Source organism: Nelumbo nucifera, chromosome 4, assembly GCF_055504915.1.
Source record: "Nelumbo nucifera cultivar China Antique chromosome 4, China Antique-T2T, whole genome shotgun sequence".
Classification (NCBI taxonomy): domain Eukaryota; kingdom Viridiplantae; phylum Streptophyta; class Magnoliopsida; order Proteales; family Nelumbonaceae; genus Nelumbo; species Nelumbo nucifera.
This window is the reverse complement of record NC_142652.1, coordinates 83,726,759-83,748,755: the sequence shown is the minus strand read 5'-3', so window position 1 is coordinate 83,748,755 and position 21,997 is coordinate 83,726,759. Positions and strand designations below refer to the sequence as shown.

Genomic DNA, 21,997 nt, shown 5'->3' with positions numbered 1-21,997 from the left:
TTGTTCTTTCACTGGAATTTTGGCACTAGAGTGATGAGATCTGCTGTGAGTGTTGTAGGCTTGAGGTTGTGGTCAAGAATCAAACTTTCGAGACGATTGAGGATGTTGCGGTCTGATTGGGTCTTCTGCTGATTTGCGTGGTGCCTTTTGGGGTCCTAGGTGTGAGGATCAACCATCATGGGCACCTATGCGACAAGATGATTGGGGGAGCTTGTGTTGACTGTCCCAACATTTCCACCATAGTGAGAATGCACTCGACCTTTTGCTGCATGGCATTGAATTGTGTGGGTCGACCGCCGTCTGAGGTTGGGTCTCTTGAGGTGGAGAGTTGCAGAGTGAGCAGGATCCCCGAGGTGGGTAGCGGGCTCCAGAGTGGTCGGATGTGTTTCTAGGTATGATTATTTTCAACGTACGGTATGAGGTTAGGGAATCGACTTTTTGTGCATATCCCATAGACGACACCAATTTGATATTGCCTGATCCGAGGTGGCCCGAATCGAGGACGTAGTCAAATAGTCATGCCAATTGGATGAAGACGAGGTGGAAGGACGAAGTCGTACACCAAAGAGATCTGTAACCACAGTAAGAGAACGGGATCGGTTGGGACAAGCAGAATGGAAGGATGTTGGTCTGAACCAAGGAGGTAACAAGAAAGGGTGTTGAGTGAGTGGAGAGTCAAGAGTTCTTTACCTTGAGTGGAAGATGCCTATTAGACAAGCATCCATGTCCTAGTCGGATTGGGCTTCCGGGGTTGTCGGGATGAGGTTATCCGTTGAGGTCTTCAGAGGGTTCCCCTTTCCTTGGCGGAGTTTGCTTCATTGTTTGTGTGAAACACTCCTTTTGTTCGCGCTCTTTTATTACACAGTTTCAGATGACGATGCTAACGTGGTCTGAGGAGGGTGGCCACAGAACCCGCCACGCAACATCTTTGGCTAGCTCAGATACCACCCGAACATAAGGCCTATTTATTTTTTGGATTTTGAGAAAAGGGAAAAGTTGGTCAATGGGATTTTGGCTCCCATTGACCAAGATACCCATATTCTTTTTTCAAATTTATGTGGGGTTCATGAAAAAATTATTTTCCCCTTCTCCTTGGTGGATAAATAACTTTCTCATTTAAGGGAAAAAATGCCTTAAATGGGACAAATTTACCCTTTTCAATAATGACTTTTTTATGACCAAAATGGTCATTGTCTTATTAAGAACAAAAAAACATAGATAAAATCGTAAATACAGTTATCCAATTAAGTATTTTATAGAAAACATTTACTAGGATAAATACAATTACAAGAGTAACTTCGCAAGAGCGAATGGAGCTTCAGAGTTTTTTGAAATAAAGAACATGGGTCTATGCCTCATGCCTTTTCACATTTTCATTTGTTTTAAGAGATCAAGTGGCCATTCCCAACGGAAAATACAAAAGTTTATTGATGGAGGGTTGAATAAGAAAGGTATGGTAATTGCAAATTATAAAAAAATGTTTTAGTAAAATGTAAATTAGAAGGTAGTTTTATTTTATATACGTAAAACTATAAGGGGTGTCTAAGTAAATGACCCCTCAAAAAAAAAAAGTAGATGCCAAGCTAAGAAAAGACGTGGATTGAAGATGAAGAAGCCTCGTGGAGATGGGCTTGCAAGTTGCAACCCCAATTTAAAATCTGTAATTCATAAAATTTTAAGCCATTAATCCATTATACGAGGAGACCAGTGCCCTGTTTTAGCGGTTTTTTCTCCCTCCACGCTCCAAAACCAGGTTAGCACTTAGCACTAGCATTGCCCTTTCTCCACACCACAGGCAGAAGCAGAACCCTAATTGACGCTAATTTGATTCAATTCAATTTCAGTCATTTAACACACAGACACTCGCCTAGATAGTCCATGTACCCATGCGGTTTATGCATCCGAGGCGTCAACTCTTAGTCGCTTTTCTATAAGGAAGACGAGATGGGACAGGCATTGCGTCGAGTCTCTGGACGAGCCCGGAGCTCGATCAAGGACCCTCCGGTGGCATCGTCGTCACACGTCAAGAACGTCGAGAGGCGGTCCCCGGTGGTCTCCTTTGAGCCGACGCAAGATGCGAAGAACCGTGGGGAAGGTGGAGCCGGTGATCCTATCGATTCCGGTGAGTGAGTTTCAGTGTGTATTGAGTTGCCGCAGTCCATCAATAATCAATTTGTATGATTACATTATTGAACGGAGTTATTCCTTCCACTTATAATCAATTCGACTGCTTGACGATTTTTCTCATCCTATATCCCCTTATTTTAATTGTTAAATAGTGGTCCGCTTTCAGTTTCAGTTTGAGAGTCCCGTTCTTGGTATCTCCACTGTTGTTAAATAGCGGTCAGTTTTCAGTAATAAGCGCTTTCACAAGTAAAAGTATAGCTGAAGGTTGCAACAGACATCTAATTTACACATGTTACTTCCCCTAATGCAATGTGGCATCAAATGAATTTGGGCTCCGTCTTTTGATTCATGCTGGAAATGCCCATTTACACTTGAGCTTCTCACCTGAAAATATATCTGGGTATTGGGAGGTGTAAACACTCCTAACCTTGGGCTTTTTTTTTTTTTTCTTTTTTTTGCAAGTGGCAACCCTCATATGCTCATGTCCTCATTCAGCCAGAATCTGTTAGGTATGATTGATGTGGTGTCCTGCTCTCTAGATTCTCTAAGTTCTTTTTTTTTTCGATGAATCTCTAGATGCTCTAAGTTCTTGCACTATAAGATTTATTCTTCGCATTGTATTATTTAAATCTCTTTTCCAGTCAGAAGTTCTATAGTCTATATTTCGAGTTGCATAGAGTTCCTTTTCCCGTTCCTCCTTTTTCTGTGATTGACTACTTATTAGAATGTCTTACTAACGATTTCATGCCATCCCTATAAGCTTCTTCAAGAACAGGACATTGAATCCTGTTTCATCCATGATAAAGTGGATTAACAAAATAGGTTTGGTCTAGGCAATTCCATAGAGCTGGGATAGAGCTTAGTAGAACACAACTGTATGAGGAAGTCAATCACATTTGTTCTGTAATAGACTTTTAGCTTGTCATTTCCACTAGTATGATATTTGCAGTTGTTTATCTTATTAAGATATGATGTAGTGACAACTTCCAAGTAAATGATCTTCAAATTGAAAAGGGGAAAATTTCAAAGTTCTGGCATTTATCCCTTGATGTAGTTTATCAAACTGTTTCTTGCAGATGTGACTCAATCAAGCCAAGTCCATACTCAACTCAACAAAGCCTTTTCTCTACTATGACATCAACTAAATGAATCCTGCTCTGCCATTCAACTCTATCAAGTGCCACATCCATTTGTTAAGTTTTGATTTCCCAAATCTTTCTCACTACATCCAACCATGCCCTTTTTGGTCCAACCACTTGCAACATCTCACTTCTTACTGGCGTGTTTGCTGCTTGGTGGTCTTTTATGAGCATGCAGCAACATTTGCCTACTTTCACTCATTTTGTGACTCGTCAAGGCTACTCCTGAATTCCCATGAATGCATCAATTTCTAAACCTAATCCTTTCTGGTTTTAGCGCTGTCTTTATCAACATTTGCATCTCCGCCACACTTTTTAATCATTATTACCTAATTACAACCATTCTACTCCACACAGGTTGTGTATTAACCATTTTGAAATATTGGAGATTCAACCATTTTGAAATCATTTTGTAACACATAATACATTTTCTCTGTATAAAGGAGGTGGATGTGTTTTACTTCCCTTCAGCATATTATGACTAAGAAATTCTACTTGATATTTTTTCTAATTGGTTTTGTCTTTCTGTTTTTAGATAATATCCCAAGGATTAATAGAGAGAATGTCCTTGAAGAGAGAGATCCAGGATATGATGCCATGCTTAGTCAGATGGTGGGTAGAATTAGATCAAAACCTGGAGGAAAACTTGAAATGGGAGAGGTAAGGTTCTGAAACTTGCTGCTGTATATTTTCTCAGTCACTAAACTCTTGATTTTAGTGACTAGAAAAGTGCAAGGCTTCTAAACTCTATTTGGTTGATTCTGATAAATTTATTAAACTGGACATACAGTGTAGTTTCTTGGTACTATAACGACTGCTAAAGTTAAAAGTAGTATTTCTATTACTTTTCTCTTCATGAAAATACGAGGTCTTCTTTTTATGAATGGTATTATGAATTGAGTATACTCCTGTGGTGCTACTTTTTCTTTCGATGAATCTATGATTCTATTACTATTTTCATTAGTTTTATATCAATCTTGACTGAGAAAAGACTGAAAAAACATGTGGTTTTATATACATCATTATTTTTAAACATTAAATTATATCAAAAAAGATTTTTAAACTCTTTGATAAAGATAAACATCCACATACCACAAATGATCTTGCTTCTTGAGTTTCTTTATGGTAACCACTAGCTACCACTTTCTCTTTGTAATCAAGGCTCTTATGAGCATTTTTCTCATTGGACTTATGGAATATGGCTCCTATTGAGGCATTTAGTGTACTCCTTTCATTTATGGAAAACTGGTTAACAAAGGACCAAAAGGCGATAAGTAATGCTCATATTCTTTTCCTGTGAACTGTGATGCTCTGGTTTTTGCTGGTTTAGCTAACTTATACTTTTATTCTCCCTTGGTATTTGGTTTTTACATGCAATTTAGCATGTGAGCATTACATGCAGACCTTGGCTTCACTGTAAGAAAGGGGCCATTACCTGTTGTTGGTCCTAACTATCTGTCGTCTTAGAGGGATGGGCTATGGACCTAACCTCTGTTTTGTTTTGTTTTTTTTACATGAAGTGTCTACTCTCAGACTTGAATTTACATCCTGAAACTTGTCAGCCTGAGTTTTTTTCCATACTACCAAAGAAATGACCCCTCTTGGCTTCACTTCATCAATGGTCCCTTAATTTATTAAACCGGCAGGTCCTTTTGAAGCTGTCTGATTATGGTCCATCATGACTTAAAAATCCGTAAGGTTATATTTCTTGCACTACCTCTTTCTCCTGTTGTTCCTCTTCTCAAATAGTGATTCTAAGTAGCTTGTACTTCACTGCTTTCACATGTTTTCTTTTCCTATTTTAGCATTTGGTTATCTGGCATTGTTTCTGGTTTTTCTTCTTAATGGATAGTTGTGTCCTGGGTCAACAGTTTAATTGGCTGGTCAATAGTAGAGCCATCAACCAATTGGGTCTGGCCCAGGTTAGGGTAGACCAGGATCCAATCCAATAAGAAAACAAACAAACCTGACCCCAATCCAAATCCTATAGGGTCTATAAGTATTATACCCAGAACCAACCCTATTATTAATTAGGCTTTATGGCTTATTAGGTTTGACCTGATAAGACCCAATTGTACTTGACAAGCCTTTAGATTGGTATTTTGACAGTAAACCTACTAAATTTCTTGCTCTCTCTTCTCAAAATATTTTATACGCCCCCTATAAATGTTAATTGTAAACATCATATATAGTTATTACAAGTAAACCATGAGAAACATGTACAAAAATGTTGGGGTATCTTTATTATGTGTTATATATGCATTATGTAATCAGTTGGGGTCTTTTTTGGGTCAGAACATGTAAAACCTGTCTTAACCCAGTTTTAATAGGATGTTTGGAACTCAAAATGCAGATCCAGAACTGACCCTGTTAATAATCAAAGCTCAAGATACAGATTGATGCATATGGAGAAGCAAGGAAAGAATTCATAGAGAAACAAACCAATTCTCCATACGCCTCAGGGCATTTTGGGGGTGCCTTGCCTGGAACCTCCAGGCGTACACCTCCCACGCCTTCTAAAACACTGATGATATGTATGTATGTGTATTCATATGCTAGTTTGTGGGCATGTTCATGTATATGTATATGCTTGCATTTGTATATGCATGCACTATATATCTATTATGTGTAAATGTATTAGTGTGTAATAATAAAATGTAACATGTGAAAAAGTTTGAAAAATCTCTTTGTAAACCTGATTTTATACTGCTTATTGAATCTCATTACCTTTCTAGTTCTAAAAAAAAGAAAGAAATATCAACATAAAAATATGCAAAAACATAGTAAATTTAAAAAAAAAGACATTGTTTTTTTTTTGGAAAGGTAAGGTAAATTTATTAAAATTAACTCATAAAAAGTACAGAACAGAACCTGCCCATAAACAGGCAGGTCTGAAAGACTCCCACTACAGACGCCAGATTGATTGAGTTCTCAATAGATGAGTTACATTTGAGTTTCTGAATTCAGGAGTGACTGAGATCCAAGAAACCAGTTTACCAACAGCCAGCTGAACTATATCCTCTGCCCTCTCACCTTTTGATTAAAAATTCTGTTGTTTCTCTTAGACCAAATGGCACAAATCACAACTGCCAGAATAGTGGTCCATACCACTTTCCCTCTTTTCTTCAAATTGCTGATTTTCCAATAGCAAAGTAACTCCTTAGTTGATTTGGGCATGACCCAACAAATCCCCACCGTCTTCAAGAAATAATGCCACACCTGGGCAGCAAACGGGCAATGGATGCATAAATGGTCTGTAGTTTCCAGATGGTCGTCACAAAGGACACAAGACTTATCCTGAATCTGCAGCCCTCTTCTTTCAAGATTGGTGTGGAACAGACATTTGTCCAAAGCCATAGTCCAGATAAGAAAATTAACTTTAGAAGGACAGATAGGATTCGAAATCTGTTTTGCAGGAAAACCTTCCACTGCCACTCTGCTACCAAGTCAATTAGCCATTGTTTTGACTGAAAAAATACCATCCTTGGACCAATTCCAAATCCACTGGTCATCTTGATTATGGTCAAAGATTTGAGCCTGTAGAGTTTCCAACAGATTTGAAGCTTCTTGTATTTCCCAGTCAAAAAGACCTCTTCTGAACTGAGGAGCCCAAACCACTTCATTACCCAAAATTGAGTAAGAATCAGCAACCGAGACATCCTGGTTGGAGGCACACTGGAAAATAAGAGGGAATTCTTCTGCCAAGGAGTGATTGCAACACCAATGATCTTTCCAAAATTTAATTCTGTCCCCTTTACCAACTTTGAGGCTGATTCCCCCATCAAGAAGGGGAGCAACTTTCATGATATTTTTCCATAGAGAATAACTCCAGTTAGGAGGGGGGGGGGTTTAGTTTTCCAGTTACCCCACTCAACCCCAGATTTAGATGCAATTAAATTCCTCCACCAAGCACCTCTCTCAGTTGCAAATCTCCAAATCCACTTACACAGCAGAGCTGAATTTGTCACCTTGATTCTTCTCAGACCAAGACCCCCATTCTCCTTAGGAAGACAAATTTGGTTCCAATTCACAAGATGGATCTTCCTTTCTTCCTCCCAACCCCTCCACAAAAGTTTTATTGGAGAGTCTCAATTTTCCTAGCCACTTTATTTGGGATAGGGAAAAGGGACAGAAAATATGTGGGGAGATTGGAGAGAGTACTTTTAAGAAGGGTCATTCTACCACCAAAAGAGAGGTATTTAGCCTTCCAAGATGACAACTTCTTTTCCAATCTTTCAATAATTGGATCCCATATGGCAACAGATGAGCTTTTAGCTCCCAATGGAAGGCCCAGATACTTTTCCGGAAGCTGTTCCACCTGGCTAGCCAAAACAATAGCACAATCTTCAAGGTTAGGGACATCACCCACTGGAATGACTTGACTTTTGTTAAGGTTGACTTTCAGTCCTGTGACTACTTCAAACCAGCTGAGGATCCCAAGCAGATTATCCAACTGATCAAGAGAAGCATCTAAAAAACATAAGGTGTCATCCGCGAACTGAAGGATGTTCACTTTTTCACCCCCTGAGGAAATTGCAAACCCTTCCCACAGACCAGAAGTTGCTGCCTTCTGACTAAATAGAGTAAGGATCTCTGCAATACAAATAAAGAGAAGGGGAGAAAGGGGATCTCCCTGTCTTAACCCTCTAGAGCTCTCAAAAAAGCCTGCAGATTGATTATTGATCAGAATAGAAAATCTAGGGGAAGAGACACAAACTTTCATCCAATTCCTCCACTTTTGTCCAAAGTTCATCTTTTCCAAGACTTTGTCTAAACAATTCCTGTTAACATGGTCATAGGCTTTTTCAATATCTAGTTTGTAAACTAAACCTGGCATCCCTCTCTCATCCTTGAATCCAACAGCTCATTTGCAATAAGAACTGAGTCAATCATTTGCCTACCCAGCACAAAAGCACTTTGGTTTTTAGAGATCACACTGCCCAAAACTCCTTTCATCCTTTCAGCTAGGACTTTAGCCACAATCTTATAAAAGCTATTCAGAAGGCTAATTGGTCTGAAATCTTTGACATGAACTGCCCCTTCAATTTTAGGAATGAGAGTAATAAAGACATTGTTCAGGCTCTTTTGAAGGGATGCATTAGAATGGAATGACTGGAAGGCATTTAAGATATATTGCTTCACAAAATCCCAGCACTTAAAATAAATTGGAGAAGCCATCTGGGTCAGGAGATTTCTCATTGTCCAAGCTGCTGATTGCCATCTTGATCTCCTCTTTAGAAAAAGGTTTTTCAAGATAAATCCGTTGATCTTCACTAAGCCTTTTAAATGGGAGATCAATGGGAAAAGGTCTATATTTCCAGTTCTCCTTATAGAGGTTTTTGTAGAAAGAGGTAGCCATTACCTTGATTTCAGCATCTGTATCACCCACCTTATCATCCCAAATAAGCTTGTTGATAGTGGAAAGTCTGTTCTTTACATTTGCCAGTTTGTGAAAGTAGTGAGCGTTCCTATCTCCCGCTTTCAGCCATTCAGATTTTGCTCTTTGTCTCCATTTTAATTCTTCTTTGACTGCCAACTTGTCAAAAATTGCCTTTGTTTGAATTCTCTTCAGCTTGAGCTCTTCAGAAATTGAACCAACTTCCTCTGCTCTATCAATTTCAGCAATAAGACCTAGACAGGCCTTCTTCTCTGTTTCAGCATTCAAATTATTTTCCACTTTCCAATTTTTCAGCCTCTCTTTAACAGCCCTCAGCTTATTAGCTAAAATAAAGGAACTTGACCCTTCGGCCTGCACTTCATGCCAAAAGGATTCCAAAAGGGACAGAAAACTTGTCTCTTCAAACCAAGCATTCCCAAACTTGAAAAGACTTTTAAACCTGTTCCTGCTTCCAAAAATGAGCTGAATTGGAGTGTGATCTGAGATAGGTCTCGGCAGAATTATTTGCTTGAAATCTGAAAAGAGATCATCCCAGTTTTCAGAAACCAGAAATCTATCAAGTCTGACAAGAGTTGGGTTGTCTTGATTGTTGGTCCAAGTGAAACTTCCCCTCACGAGAGGAAGATCCATCAGCTCTAAGTTGTTAACAAATTCAGCAAAAAGACCCATACCCCTTGATCTCCTACTCCTGATGTTTTTCTCTTCAACTGATAAAATAATGTTGAAATCCCCACCAATAACCCACGGCAGAGAAGAAGAACCTCTCACTGCTTCAAGCTCTTCCAAAAAGATGCCTCTGAGATTTGTTTCAGTAGGGCCATACACATTAGTAACTTGGAAAGTATTCTCATTAGCCAGCATCATAACCATAGAGATGGAAAAGGAATCCACCCTGCATGAAATAAGTCTACACACAGTAGGGTCCCAAAGAGTGATCAAACCCCCAGCACTACCCCTTGCCGCCTTCGCTCTACATCTCACATGACCCTCCCCCCAGATGCTCCTCACAATTCCAGCATCCAAACATTCCAGCTTTGTCTCCTGAAGCAAAACAATTTGAGATTTTGCTTTTTTGATAACCTCACACACAACTAACCTCCTCCTACCCGAACCCAACCCTCTGACATTCCAAGATAAAATCTTCAAATCCATAAAAAACTCTACAAAAAGAATCCAACCCTTTTTTCTTCCTACTTATTGATTCTTACTCCCCTTTCGTAGCTTCCCGTCCTGTCATTTAAGCCCCAGATCAGCCTCATCATTTCTCTGTTTTTTCTTGAAGTATTACCCCCCTTCTTCGCAGCCAACTTTCCCCTTTCCATAAGAATTCTATGCTCGATCCCTTCCAAAAATTTCACAGTTTCTTCCTCCAGCCCATCAAGAGACACACCCAAAAACTTCCCCAACCCCAATAATTTTGATGAGACCCAGGAAGAGGAAGACCCCGCCATACCAACCTTACCTCCAAGAGTCGCTAGCTCTGTTTCTTTGCCATCCAAGCCTGTTGCTGGGAATTGTTCTGTTCCTTGTAGGTTGTCTTTGTGGGTTGTGGCCGGAGTAGATGTCTCCTCCCCTTCTTGAATGGCAACATTTCTCCCCCGCTGAGAAGAGGAATTAATCACCATAATCGGCTGCACTTCCAAAGGCTCTGATCTCACTTGTAAGGCCGATGGTTGACTAGGAGTTAGACTTGCTGTCTCTAAAGATTGCTGCCGTTGTTGACTAGGAGAAATATCTACCACCGCATTGTCTTCAGAATGCTCCAACGATAAGGCACGGAATCTAGATCCTTGTTGAACTGGTGTAGAAAAAAGCCCAGAACTTCTCAGAGCATGACTAAGCCATTGAGGCCCAAGAAAAAAATGGTCATTGACCTTTTGATTCCACTGGTGAGGTTTGGGTTCGCTCCTGGTCTTTCTGATAGAAATTTCTTTATTAGCCTGCTGCGAATGTGAGGTAGAGCCCAGAAAACCTAAGTTATGGTTCTGGGTATGCTCCTGATTGTCTGAGCGGACTGGGAGGTCTTCAACAGCCATCTGTTTTTCCTCTTCTGACACAGCCAATCTGTTCTCCACCACCTGCTTTCTTTGTAACTCCTCGATACATTCTTTGATGAGATTTTTTAGTTGATCCACCGCCAGCACTTCCCTCTCCTGTACAGGTTCCAACATTTGAATCTCCCCAACTCTAGGTCTTCTCGAAGCATTCTCCCTATCATCCATTTGAGTATGATTCTGACAGTCAGTATTCCCTCTCTCTTCATCATCTACTTCCTCCCGAACGCCGTAAACCGACCGATGGGCAACTTGGCATCTCCCCGGGGCTGACATGGGGACAGAAATTGTCGCTTTCCTTTCTCGCTCTTTGGAAGACAGGCTCTCCTCGACGTCTTCAATGATGAAGGTTTTAGAATCCTCCTTATCCTCCCCTATCTTCAGAGGATTCCATCTTCTAGCCGATGGAAGGATCTCCGGCCAGATTCTGACTGTAAAGGGAACCTCTCCCGCCACCACTTCCACACAATCGGGTATATGTCCACCGCCTCGAACCTTCATTCTAACCCACTCACAAGTTTCCAGTTCCATCAGAGAATCATCAGTCTCCAAAAAACCCCCACATCTATCTCCAATCGCCTTTATCATGCTTGGGCACCAGAGGATTAGAGGAAGGCCGAAAACCCTAATCCATGTTGGGTTGTCTTGAATAGAATCGTTCTCCATTTCTGGGTAAAAACATCCGGCACTAGCCCCCCACAAGTCAAGAAAAAGTTGGTTTCCCCCCAACCTCCAAGGGCCGTTTCTGAGGATCCAACCAGCATCTTCTTTAGAAGGGAGAATGAAAAGAAAGAGGTCATCCGCCATCTTCTTCACCTTTGCACCGCCCACCACCCACCTCCCTCCAAACCCTCCTCACCCAGTCCCCGACTTCTCTCACTCCCACTCCCCATTGAAATCTCCCCAACAATTGCCCTCACTCAGAAAAGGGGGTCAAATAACATTTGGCTTCTTAAATATAAGGGGTCATTTTTTTAGAGGTGAATAGGTAAGAAATAAAGAAAAAATATACAAGAATGACACCTGTGTCTCTATATATTCCATATTGACCAAGTTATGCGGTTTGGGATTTAGGGTTTTAACTTTTACGTTTTTTCTGTCCTTTTGTTTTTTTCCCCATTTCACATCCCTCGACAACTCAATCTCATCTATCTACTTCATCTTCTCAAACCTAGAGATGACAATTTTCCTTGTCCCTATTGGGCATCCATCCTATCGTTGGATACCCTGCCCCCACTGATCAAAGGTTCTAGATCTGCAATTGTTTGTGGATATTATAAATGAAGAAGCAAAACATGGTTAGGTCATTCAGAATTCCCTGGGTCACAGAAAGCAGTAAATCTCAAATGGATCATCCTGGGCAATCTGGTTTTGTTGAATATGACATCTAATGACCAAACCAAACTAGATTGAGGGCAAGGTCCTGGGATTTTATAACTCTTTTCAGTCTTTTGTAGGACCATCATCCAGGGGTTTGTGATTGTGGTTAAAGGAGCTTTTATTGAACCTGCTTATAGCCATTCTCTTCCTTTCTTTCTTTCTCTTTTTTAACCATGAAACCTAAAGTTAACTCTGCTTCCAATTTGTCTGGTAGTATTGTGATTCTTAATGCTGTGCAAGGCATGAAATTGGACTACTTCTCTTTCCATTTATGCTGGTAATAAAGTTCTTGTTTAGAAAATCTCACTGGATCTCTTCCTGATCAGATCTGATAAATGGAAATATAGGTTCTCATTTTGGTTGTTACTGAGTTACTTTCCTTCTTTCTTTTGTAGAACCATGCTGATTCAAAACTTTGGTTCTAAATGACAATGCTAAAGTCAAAAGTGCCACTAACCAAATTCTTGAGGAAGCTGGTAGTTGTGTCGATGTAGGACAACTCTGTCTTAAGTTGCCCTTTTCCTTAGATAAGGAATGACAACTAAGCTAAATGTTCAAATGAGGTAAAGATTTAAAAAGTTCTAAATGGCTGAGAATTAAAACTTGTTGACTAGTATTTCAAATATGCAAAGGTGGTGTTGTCTAATAGAAAGACTAGATCATTGAATGACAAACTAGGTTAAGAAGTGGTTGGGCCATATGGCTATCTGGGGGGTCCTGGGAGCAAGGTTCAAAATTTCGACATGATACAACCTGTATTGGGTGCATCGCATCATATCGTTGGGTGCTCGAAACATCAAATATAACCCTTTGGCCTTTTTACCTATTTCAGGTGGTAGACAGACCTAAGGCCTACCCCTGACCTATTTTTGAAAAAAAAAACTAAAAGAGAAAGACACGCGTTAGGTGCAAAATACCAAGAGCACATTTCCTGTGACCTCCGATTCAGGACAAGCCCGAGACCCCCCGGTGAGTTTTGAACACGCCAGTGCTTTAATCTGTCACCGGCTTGACGTGATGTTTTGTCTTTTTCACTGAACACTGGTGTGTTCAAAAATCACTGGGGGGTCTCGAGTTTATCCTGCGACAGGGTTGCAGGAAATGTGTTATCCAGAATACCTATACACCCCTTTCAGCGTATCGAGGTGTATCAATACTTTGGAACTTTGCCTGGGAGGGTATGAAGTGGTCAATAGAAAATAAATTGAGAAGATTCAAAATTTAAGCAAGGAAAACTAAGGTTTGAAGTAAAGAATGCTGTACATTCTATGTATCATATGTAATCATTCATTCTTTGATAATTAATAAAAGTTATTTTAACTATCAAAAATAAAAGAATTTAGATATTAAACTCAGGAAAAAAGAAATTCATAAAATAAAATCAGGAAGATAGAAATTCATCAAAAAAATCAGGAAGAAAGAAATGCTAGACTATTCTAGAATTAAACAAAATCCTCTTAAGAAATAAATGAGCTGCCCAATATTAGAGTAATTCACTAGGTACAGAACTTTTAAAGGAAGTGGGTGAGGGATGATCGTTAACCAGGCCCAGGCCCAGGCCACAGTTTTTGATAGGGGTGCAAGAGCACCCTGGGGCTGGGACTCTGGGCCTATAATATATTTCCATACCTGCTTTGTGCGCCCAGGCTGGGCCAGGCACCTGGTCTTGCCTGCATAAACCATCGAGGCATTTAATCTATGGAAACATAAACTAATATATGTATGTATGTATGTATGTATGAATGAAATCTTACTTTACCAATTGCCAACTTGTTATCATATTTCAAATCATTATAGATCCTCTAGTTAGAAATTTAAATGGAGTTAGAATTGTAAACCAACATTCTACACACATTTATATATTATGATCTACTACATTAAACCCAGGCCAGGCTGGTTTTTCCAAGTCTAAGGTTTTATTGCTGGGCCTACACTGTATTATGGTAAAGCCTGATATGGGCCTAGACCAGGCCAGGCTTGGATGAAAACCTTATATCTAGGTTGCAAATTTTTGGGCTGGACAGGTTGAGCAATTCAGGTTGGGATGGATATGATCCATGTGCCCTGCCCAATTACTAAGGAGTAGGGCACATGGATCACATCCTCTATTTGTAGGGCAGAGGCAATCTTCTTGTGATCTCCCGTAGAACTCCATCAAAATAGATGCAAATGGATGTTCTGTAGGCAACCTGGGACCATATATAGGAGTATTTGGAAACAGGGAGGGATTCTAACATACTTGCAACTGATAGGTACAAGGTTCAGAAAAGGCCAAGATCTTATTGTGCATCTAGGGACCAAATTGTTAGTCTCAATGGACTACCAGAGTGCATGTATCAAGGGAAGATATCAGCTTCTGATATGGTGGATCTAGGGATCCTTAGAGATTATGCTATCAGTTTAAATGTTTGATATGTAGAGTGAAGCCCTTGTCCATTATATTCTTAGATCAGCCAGTTTGACCGCTTATAATCTAGTGTCAGAGGGCTCTGTTGAGAAATTAGCTATGTTTGATATGTAGAGTGAAGCCCTTGTCCATTATTTTCTTTGGTTGGCTAATTTGATTGCTTATAATCTAGTATCAGAGGGATCTGTTGAGAAATTAGCTCTTTCGGTAATTCTCATTGCTATGTCCTAAGCTTCCCTCAATTCTTATCATTTTTGCGTCAAGTCATTGTCTTTCTACTTATGTTTGTTCTTTTTTTTTTTTTTAATTCAATATAATACACTTACTGCTAACAGTAAAAATTGACGATAGTGATTTCTTTCGCAGACCTATTTGTAATCTGTAAATTGGCTTTAAATTTCTCAAATCACAATATGGATCTCATGACCATTTCATAGAGAAACTGAATAGGCTTTCTAATGGCACCAGAGTAAGGTAATTGAAGACTTTGGGGGCACAGATTAGCTTGGTCACTCAGCGACAAACTGTTGGTTGATTTGCCTCATTCTTTTAAGTGATTGGATACTTTTTTTATGAACTTTGATTGTGACTAGAGGGACAAACTGCTGGATCCATTTTCCTTACCCCCACCCCCAGCTTAAAAGAAAGACAAGTTTAGATGAAGTGCTTCTTGATTGCAGCAATACTTTGTCTTTTTTCTTCTTCTATTTGTTTACAGGTAGTGATTTCTCTCATCATTCTCTAGTTTATGCATCTCTTCCTTTTCTTTGTTGATTTCTTTTTGAACTTCCATTTCATTTCTTGGATCTTTCCACCTCTATCAGATACAATGTTCAGAATCCATTGCAGAAACTTGGAATGGAATTAAGAACATTGAATGAATTTGTGCTCCATATGATAACTAGTGGAGAGGCTCTGCGTTGCTGGGCTTGCAAAAGCTAAATTATTGTATAGGAAAAAATGAATTTGCAAAAGGTAATTTTTTTAATTAAAGGTTGTTAGGAAAAAAGATTTACTTAAAATAAGTAGAAATTTATGGATAATAATATATTTAATTTAATAAAATAAAACAATAAATAAAATTTTCAGTTTTGAAATCAATTTAATATAAATAAATCAGTTTTGTTGTTAAATAAAGAAATACAAATATTTTTCTCAATTTCCTAGTCGGGCTTTAGACTTTATATGGGGTTAGGCTTGGGCTCAAGATCTAGGTCCGATGGTTCGATTCTGCTAAGGCTTGGGCCTAAATATGTTCCGTCGATATAAAGGCAAAGCCTAGCGTGGCCTATGAATAGGTTTAATCCCAACCCCGGGGGTAGAGACAAGGGGGCCCCAAGGAGCCATGACTCCCTATAACCCAACAAATCCCCACTCTTCATCTATATTTCCCCCCTCCCCCCCTCCCCCCCTCCCCCCCTCCCCCACTCCCCACCCCAATGGTTGCCCCCCAATGGCCATCCATATTTATTCCCCCTACCCCCCAATTCACTTAGATTTTGGCACCCCTCATAAAAAATTCCTAGCTTTGCTCTTGCCCAACCTAGACCTAACCTATTGATAGCACTAAATTACCCCCCAATCCACTTAGATTTTAATGCCCCTCATAAAAAAATTCCTAGCTCCGTCCCTGCCCAACATAGACCTAACCTATTGATAGCCCTAAATTCAAGGTTTTTAAAACCGGACCAGACAAGGAATCGTTTTGGGGTTTGGTTCCCGAGTGGAATGGTCCGACCGTCTGGTCTGAGTGGATAGCCCTTTCAGACAAAAAATAAAAACCCAAAAAACGGCCAAAAACCATTCCCAGGTTGAACAGTTTGACGGTCTAACTGCCCAGGTTAGTGGTTCATTGACCGAATCAACGGTTTTTTGGCCAAAAAGCGGTTTTGGGTTTAAACGGAACTGGTCAAGTGACTGGTTCCCGGTTTTTCTGGTCCGATTGTCCGGTTTTGAAAACATTGCCTAAATTGTTAGTAAAATAAATTATTAATTAATTGAATAATTTAGTAAATTAAATAAATAGAAATCTATGGATAATAATTTACTTAATTTTTGTAAAATAAATAAATCAATTATTTAATGTAATAAACTATATAAGTAAATATGCATTTATTATTAGGACATGATTGGTCCAAGTTATCTAGAGCTAAACCCGACCCATCGACAACCCTAAATATTGGGCGCATGTTGAATTAAATAAATAAATAATTATGGATAATAATATATTTAATTTAATAAAATAAAACAATAAATAAATAAATAAAATTTTCACTTTTGAAGTCAATTTAATATAAATATTATCAATTTTGTTGTTAAATAAAGAATACAAATCTTTTTTTTTCTCAATTTCTTGGTTGGGCTAGGGGCTTTATATGGGGGTCAAACTCAGGCTCAAGATCTAGGCCTGATGGTCGGGTCATGCTTAGGCTTAAGCCTGAATATGTTTTGCTGATATAAAGGCAAAGCCTAGTGTGGCCTGTGAATAGGTTTAATCCCAACCCTAGGAGTGGAGCCCAGGGAGCCATGGCTCCCCTATGGCCCAGCAAATCCCCACTCTTAATGTATATTTCCCCCCTTCACTCCCCACCCCAATGGTCTCCCCCACCCCCCAATGTCAAATCTCCTTTGTTCTACTGATTTATAAATATTTATTTATTTTTATTAAATAAATAAATGCTTAGATAATAAAAAAAAATAAATGTCTATTAAAATCTTTCTCTCAATGTTAAATCTCCTTTATTTTATTGATTTATAAATAATTTATTTACTTTTATTAAATAAATAAATGCTTAGATAATAATAATAAATTAAATAAATAATTTAGTAAAATAAATAAATAAATTTCTATTAAAATCTTTCTCTCAATGTCAAATCTCCTTTATTTTACTGATTTATAAATAATTTATTTAATTTTATTAAATAAATAAATGCTTAGATAATAATAAAAAATAAATAAAAGTTGAGATCAAGAATAGGAGGAGAGAGAAGAGGGATTTCATTTTATTTTATAGGATGGCATAATTGTAAATAATAATAAAATAAATAAATGCTTAGATAATAATAAAAAAATAAATGAATAAATAAAAAATGAGATAAAGAATAGGAGCTTGGGAGGAGAGAGAATTGGGTGAGAGAGAAGAGGGGTGGCATTTTATTTTATAGGATGGCAAAATCGTAAATAATTAAATATGGCACTCTTGTAATTTTCAAATATCATAGAAGGCGGATTTTAGAATTTGGACACCTACCCCCAATGGCATCTTTTCTTGTGGTTCTTTCTTTAAAGTCTTGAAGTCAGTCCACTAGTCCTACTTTCCCCCCTTCCCTGTTGATGAGGTTTTGTGCAGAGCAATACCTCCTAGGGTTGGTAGTTTTTATTGGGAAGCCTATCTGGAAAGAATCAACACAGGTGATCTATTCCAAAAGAAGAGACCCAATACTTGCTTGTCACCTCATTGGTGTGTTCTTTGTAAAGCGGATGGGAAGACTGGTTTTCACCTACTGGTGTCTTGCCATCTTGCAAGGTCAATTTGGGATTGGGCTTTCTCCCTATTTGGATATAGCTGGAATCCTCCATCAGACTTGCAGGGCCTTTTTTCCCCTTCCTTTTTTAGGTGGCGGATAAAAAGGGGAAGGACCATGTGGAGAGGACTAAGGGCTGCAGTATGTTGGACACTTTGGGAAGAAAGAAATTCCAGGATATTCTTAGAAGCTGAGAGAGGAGCAGCAGATCTGAGGGCTATCATAGATATTAGGGTTGTACAGTGGCTGAAATCGTTGGAGCTATTCACAGATTACACTGTGGATGACATGTTGAGGAAGTGGGGTGAAATTGCAAATTACACACAGACCAAGCCAGTAATGAGTGTGTCTTGGACCCCTCCACCTGTTGGATTCTTGAAATTAAACTTTGATGGGTGTAGTAGGGGAAATCTGGGACGATTGGGGTTGGGGGTGTTTTTAGGGATGAGAATGAGGTCATTTCTGCCATGTTCTCAGGCCCAATTGAAGTGGGTGACTCCCTTAGAGCTGAGATCTTTGCAGTTATGGAAGGGGTCCAAAAAGCTAAGGAGTTGAACATCAAGAAACTCATAATTGAAGGGGATTCAGAGGTGGTGATAGGGTGGCTGAATAAAGATAACAATGGCTTATGGAAGTACAACAATGAGAGGAGGAAATTTAAGTGGCTGGTGCGGGAGATGGAAGTTAAGATATGCTGGGTTAAAAGATCGGCTAATTCCCTAGCTGATGGTTTAGCTAAACAAGGGGCAGAAAGGGATTCACTGTTTTGGGCTAAGCTATAACTTTAATGTTTTTTCCTTTTCTTGAGGTCCTTTGTTGCTCTTGAAAGATAAGTGTGTTTGGCTTCCTCTTGTAAATCTTCTATTGATGATTTAATGAAAGTGTTATTGATATATATATATATATAGAGAGAGAGAGAGAGAGAGAGTCAAATAAATTGGAAAGTTTGTCTTATATGTGGTAGTGTTTGGCTTCCTCTTATAAATCTTCTATTGATGATTTAATGAAAGTGTTATTGATCCAAATATATATATATATATATATATATATAGAGAGAGAGAGAGAGAGAGAGAGTCAAATAAATTGGAAAGTTTGTCTTATATGTGGTAGTCTTGCAATTTTCGAATACCATAGAGGCAATTACAAGTCAATTACATTGATAAAAAAAAACAAGTCAATTACATAAGAAGGTTTATCTTTATGTGGCATTTCCTGTAATTTCAAAGGAAAAAAGGCAAAAGTTACTGTTAGATTCTATTTCTTGCATCCTCAGGCTTTCCTTTGTACACATTTCAGCTTAATATATTTATATAGATACTTAAATACTTGTGGCTAATCAAATCTCTTTCTCTCTCTGTACACACAATGACTTGTCAAATAGGGACCTGTAATGGTAGGTTGAAAAGCATGAGAAGACAGGTTCAAGTGCAAGAGCAGCCCCTTGGTGCAAAAACATGTCAAAGGTTAGGTCTCTATCCAGTCTGTCCCTTCCTAGACCCCAGATAGTTAGGACCAACATTAGGTAACAGCCTTTTTTTAGTGATTTGTGAAATCTTTAGCATGCGTAGTACAGTGGGACAAATAAGGGTCATCAAAATATTATTAGGGCGTGTCACCATTGAACTATGGGATCATGGTGCTGCAAATTGACTGGTTTGGACTTCTGTTGATCCTTCACATGACATTTGTAAATATGTTGAGCTCATTTTATTCGTATTCCAGGTCCATCACATCTGTGTTGTAAAGAGGATGATGCATAGACTGTAAAATAGTTATTACATGGCTCAATTTGGAAATAGAACCACTTGGACATTCAAATTTATGGTAAGGGAAGCCAAAATGTTGGTCCCAGGATTGGCTAATTCCCTTGCTGATAGTTTAGCAAGAATGGAGTCAATTGTCAAGGGCTCATTTGGGAAATGCTTGAGCCAGGGGTTCAAGTGTAACCGGTTATATTTTTGTACAAATTTCTGTGGTAGCTGTCTTTGTACCTTCCCTGCTATCTCTTTTGGACAGTTAGGATTCTTTACATATTAATAAAATTCTGTTATTCAAAAAAAAAAAGGGGAAAGAAAGAAAAAAGAAGATGATTCATAGACATACTTTAAGCATTCAGTTTTAGAATCTTATCAAAGATGTAAACATGCTTCTTGGGATCACAGAAGTCCAAGATATGGTCCCATTATACTGCCCTTAAGAAAATCTGAAAAAGAAATTTACCTACTACCCCCAATTTGTATTGACATTATTCATCTTATTGACTTATCCATAGCTTATCAAATTCTATTCAATGCTGCTTTCAATGACAATAAGCAACTCTACCATTTCAAAGCACTCTACCAGTTCAGGCATCAATTTAGACAAGATTTCTTACCTTGTCATTTTGTTTTAGAAAGCATTCTGCAGGACAAACTTGCTCTGATATCAGTAAATGAGGTAGGTCAACCAAACTAAAGTTTCATTTTTCAAAGTGTGGTGTGGTTGCAATAAAAATCAAGATGCAAAGAATCTTTACTGGTGAAAATCCAGCTAGTCTACTAGATTCCGAACAGATTCAATAAGTTGCTGTTGGCTAACGTGGGGAACGAAGGCTGTACAGAACAACCAAGGATTAAATATGGATTGTGAAAATATAAATGAGACTCAAAATTAGATTTAGAGTTGACTAGTGAATTTTTTAGAAGATTTTTATTGTTGTAATAAAAAATTGAGTTGAAGAATCTCTGCTTATGAAAATTCAACTAATCTATTGGATGTCCAATGTATTCAATAAGCTGCTGTTGGCTAGTATGGGGAATAAAGGCTATACAGAACAACCGAGGACTGAACATTGAATGAAATAAATAGAAATAAGACTTAGAAATAAATGTTGAGTTAGCTAGTGAATCTTAGGTGGATTCGGCAGCAGCTCAGTACTACTAGTCTACTAGAGATGCTAAAAAAAGGTTATTTCCAACCTGGGGGGGGGGTCTGTTAATCCAAAAAATGAAGATGACTTGACTATCTGCCACATCAGATTTACCCATAACAGCTAAAAACACACCAGATTACAACTTACAATTTATAGGTGTTCAAGAGCATAATGATTGATAAGGTCAACTTTTAAGTTTCAACTCATCATATTTTTCATAATGGGACTCGTGGAATGTTAACTCTCGGAATCATTATGTATAGTAAATGCAAGGACATGGTTCAAAGGTCTTTAATTTAGTTTAATTACTGCATGCTTATTATCATGCTCATAATTTTTTTCTTAGAAACACAAGGAAAATATTACAATAATACTCTTATTCGTACTCTGTGAGTTGTTGGTTCATTTCTAGGATTTAAATGCAGCCATTTGTTGTGGAGAAGTATAACCGGCCCATGCCAAAGCTGCGGAATACAAAGCCAGACTCTGGTCGTTACGAGGAAAGGCCAGTTCCTGTGGGGACATTGAATGTGGCTCAGCTCCGACAGATCCTTCTCCTGCATCAAGGCAAAGCTGATGACCATGAGGGGCCCATGGATGCACACCAGATTGCTGAGAAGTTCCGAGTTGATGTTGTGCAGGTTCAGAGGATCTTGCAGTTTGTGTCGATCCCTCCAGAAGACAACAGAAAAACGAAAGACAAGCTCTGATGTTTTACCATGTTAGCTAACCTTCCTCTGTGTTGACAGTGATCCTCTCAGAGAGCCCCAGTGAGCCGGTGAGGAGTGTGTTTTCAACTGGTTCAGTTGCTGGTATGTTTTTCCCCCAAAAATGTAGCAAAAGATGCACAGAATTCCCTCTCGTCAGGGGATATGAAAGTAGTGAGCTAAGAGTTTTGAACTGCGTCTTGGACATGTGATCTGGGACCCAAAAACGGTAGGAATCATAATCAATAAATGAGATTTATCTGTTCGAATAGAAACTGGGTGTGTGTCACTTTAACTTCTGGTATTAGGGTGATCATCATTATCATAGCGGTGGCGGTGGTGGCGGAAA

General features: G+C 38.8%; 1 protein-coding gene across 1 annotated transcript; it reads left to right on the top strand.

Annotated features, from left to right (window-relative positions):
• Window positions 1-1,584: 1,584 nt before the first annotated feature.
• On the top strand, window positions 1,585-21,923 carry LOC104606105 (dynein beta chain, ciliary protein). Its single transcript, XM_010271155.3, has 4 exons — window positions 1,585-1,753; window positions 1,845-2,122; window positions 3,802-3,926; window positions 21,367-21,923. Exons 2-4 carry the CDS (start codon window positions 1,945-1,947, stop codon window positions 21,649-21,651), a joined length of 588 nt encoding a protein of 195 aa, XP_010269457.1. The 5' UTR covers window positions 1,585-1,753; window positions 1,845-1,944; the 3' UTR covers window positions 21,652-21,923.
• Window positions 21,924-21,997: the final 74 nt, after the last annotated feature.